The 2,515-nt window shown below is 38.8% G+C and overlaps 1 protein-coding gene across 1 annotated transcript; it reads right to left on the reverse strand.

Moving 5' to 3' along the window:
• Positions 1-1,044: 1,044 nt before the first annotated feature.
• Positions 1,045-2,139, reverse strand: LOC145575398 (uncharacterized). The gene is made up of 2 exons (XM_081633275.1): positions 2,010-2,139; positions 1,045-1,679 (listed from the first exon to the last, which is right to left on the reverse strand). The coding sequence occupies exons 1-2, from the start codon at positions 2,137-2,139 to the stop codon at positions 1,045-1,047; spliced, it is 765 nt and encodes a 254-aa protein (XP_081489401.1).
• Positions 2,140-2,515: the final 376 nt, after the last annotated feature.

A 2,515-nucleotide genomic window follows, 5' to 3' on the forward strand; every position in this document is an offset into this window, starting at 1 on the left:
ATTACCTAAGAGTAACTGACGCATTCAAGAACAAATTAAGAAAGCACTAACTTTATTATTTCCAATTTCTAAACAAAACTTCTACTGCTAATCCAAAGTAAAAACAAGTAGCTGACAATTAAATGTAAACAAAATATATAAAATACCCAAAGCTTCCAGTAGATGATCAGAGTAACCAAGCACTGAACCAAGCCACCTTGTTCGTTCGTCTACCTACTATGTTCACTGTTGGATCCCCTACTCTCCGCCAAAATTCAGATTATATTACTCAATTTTCTCCCTAAAATTACGGATCTCATAACTCCAAGGCCCACTTGCCTATTTGCAATATAACATTATTGGGTTAACACACATGTGAGTTGATCGGGCTTGTGACCTTTGCTTCGTTTAATCCGAGCGGCAATAAAATAGATAAAGGCATCACATTAATAGAAGCTTAATTCACACATTGCCCTCAATGTGTGACTGTGCAAGAAAATAAGAAAATGATTAATAAAGGAGAGAAATAGACAGAGAAAAGGAAACGAGCTCACCTGGTGGCATCCCCCAAGCTTGGATCTGCTCACACTTTCTTGTTGGAAACACTTTTGAGCTGCTCATAAACATCTCATCAATTTCTAGAAAAATGCTTATGCTAGGTGGAGAGACAATATATGTATAATGCTTTCAACTTGTGTTGTATGTTTCCACGCAGCTGAAATGTGTACCAACAGTGATGTTATTTGTTACAGGAAGAGTGTTGCACAGCCGGGACTCTGCTAGCAAGATGGCTTTGCTCCAATAATTATGTCTAGTAATACACAACACCAAATCAAAGCAGCATTAGTTTCCAGAATAGTATAAAGGGCTTAAAAATAAAAGCAACTGAAATTTTCAAAGCTGATTTTTTTTCTTTTTTTTTTAGCAAAACAGAAATATAAATTTTGAGAATAAAATGACGAGAAAACAAAATTAAAAATAAACTATCTGAAAATATTCCTAAATTTGGGTTGCCTCCCAAGAGCGCTTTATTTATTGTCGTTAGCTCAACGCCTTTCTAGCATGCTAGTTGTCATAATTTGGAACTTCTAGCTCCATCACTTCAATGTTCTGGACTTGATGACCCTCATAGTACGGCTTGAGTCGATGACCGTTCACCTTGAATTCCTTCCCCGTGTCCTCACTACGAATCTCCACCACACCATGGTCATACACCTTGGTAACAATAAACGGCCCCACCCATCGAGAACGAAGTTTACCAGGAAAAAGTGTGAGTCGAGAATGGTACAAGAGAACTTTCTGTCCCACTGCAAATATCTTTCGTGTGATGTGCTCATCATGGAATGCCTTAGTCTTCTCCTTATAAATTCTCGTGTTCTCAAAAGCATCATTTTGGATTTCCTCTAGCTTTTGCAACTGAAGTTTCCTTTGCTCACCCGCTGCATCCATCTCCATATTGCATTGGTTCACAGCCCAAAAGGCTTTGTGTTCCAATTCTACCAGAAGGTGACAAGGTTTGCCGAACACTAGCATGTAAGGAGAAAACCCTATCGGCGTCTTATACGCTGTTCTGTACGCCCATAAAGCATCGTTAATGCGGAGGCTCCAATCTTTTCTGTTTGGATTCACAGTTTTCTCGAGAATGGACTTGATTTCTCGGTTGGAAACCTCTTCCTGTCTATTTGTTTGCGGGTGATACGCTGTGGAAACTCAATGCAACACATTATACTTCTTTAAGAGAGCTCCTACTGTCTTATTGCAGAAGTGTGTCCCCTTATCGTTGATGATAGCCCTTGGGAATTCGTATCTAGCAAAGATATTTGATTTCAAAAATTCTGCAACAACTTTAGAATCATCAGTAAGGGGGGCTATAGCTTCCACCCATTTCGAGACATAGTCTACAGCTAGCAAAATATATTGAAAACCAAAAGAAGAGGGGAAGGGTCCCATGAAATCCATACCCCAAACGTTAAAAATTTCACATATTAAAATAGGAGTTTGAGGCATTTCATTCCTAGGGCCTAATGTACCTGTCCTTTGACATTTGTCACAAGCCTTACAGATTTCATATGCATCTTTGAAAATTGACGGCCAGTAAAAACCGCTTTCCAAAACCTTGCGTGCAGTTCTCTTGGGTCCAAAAATGTCCTCCACAAGCATAAGAATGACAAAAGGTTAGTATAGAAAGAAATTTAGAATAAGGTACATACCTTCTAATCAGCTGATCAGCACAAAATTTTCAGAGATATGGGTCATCCCATATGTAGTATTTTGCTATGCTTCGCATCCGGTCCTTTTGTGCTTTAGTGTAGCTGGTTGGAAACTTCCCAGATACTAGAAAATTCACCAAATCAGCATACCACGGAGTTCCTGAGCTCAAGGCATGAAGTTGCTCGTCGGGGAACTCTTCATTGATTGTAGCTTTACCTTCATCAGCTTCAATAACTAACCTGCTCAAATGATCAGCAACACTATTATCAGAACCTTTTTTATCTTTTATTTCAACATTAAATTGCTGAAGCAATAAAATCCTACG

Source organism: Chenopodium album, chromosome 13 (assembly GCF_948465745.1).
Source record: "Chenopodium album chromosome 13, dcCheAlbu1.1, whole genome shotgun sequence".
In the NCBI taxonomy this organism is placed as follows: domain Eukaryota; kingdom Viridiplantae; phylum Streptophyta; class Magnoliopsida; order Caryophyllales; family Amaranthaceae; genus Chenopodium; species Chenopodium album.

Coding starts and splice junctions, on each gene's coding strand:
- LOC145575398 (XM_081633275.1), bottom strand. CDS start 2,139: ATGCTTGTGGAGGACATTTTTGGACCCAAGAGAACTGCACGCAAGGTT. Junction 1,680..2,009: donor TGACAAATGTCAAAGGACAG/GTACATTAGGCC, acceptor GAGTTTCCACAG/CGTATCACCCGCAAACAAAT.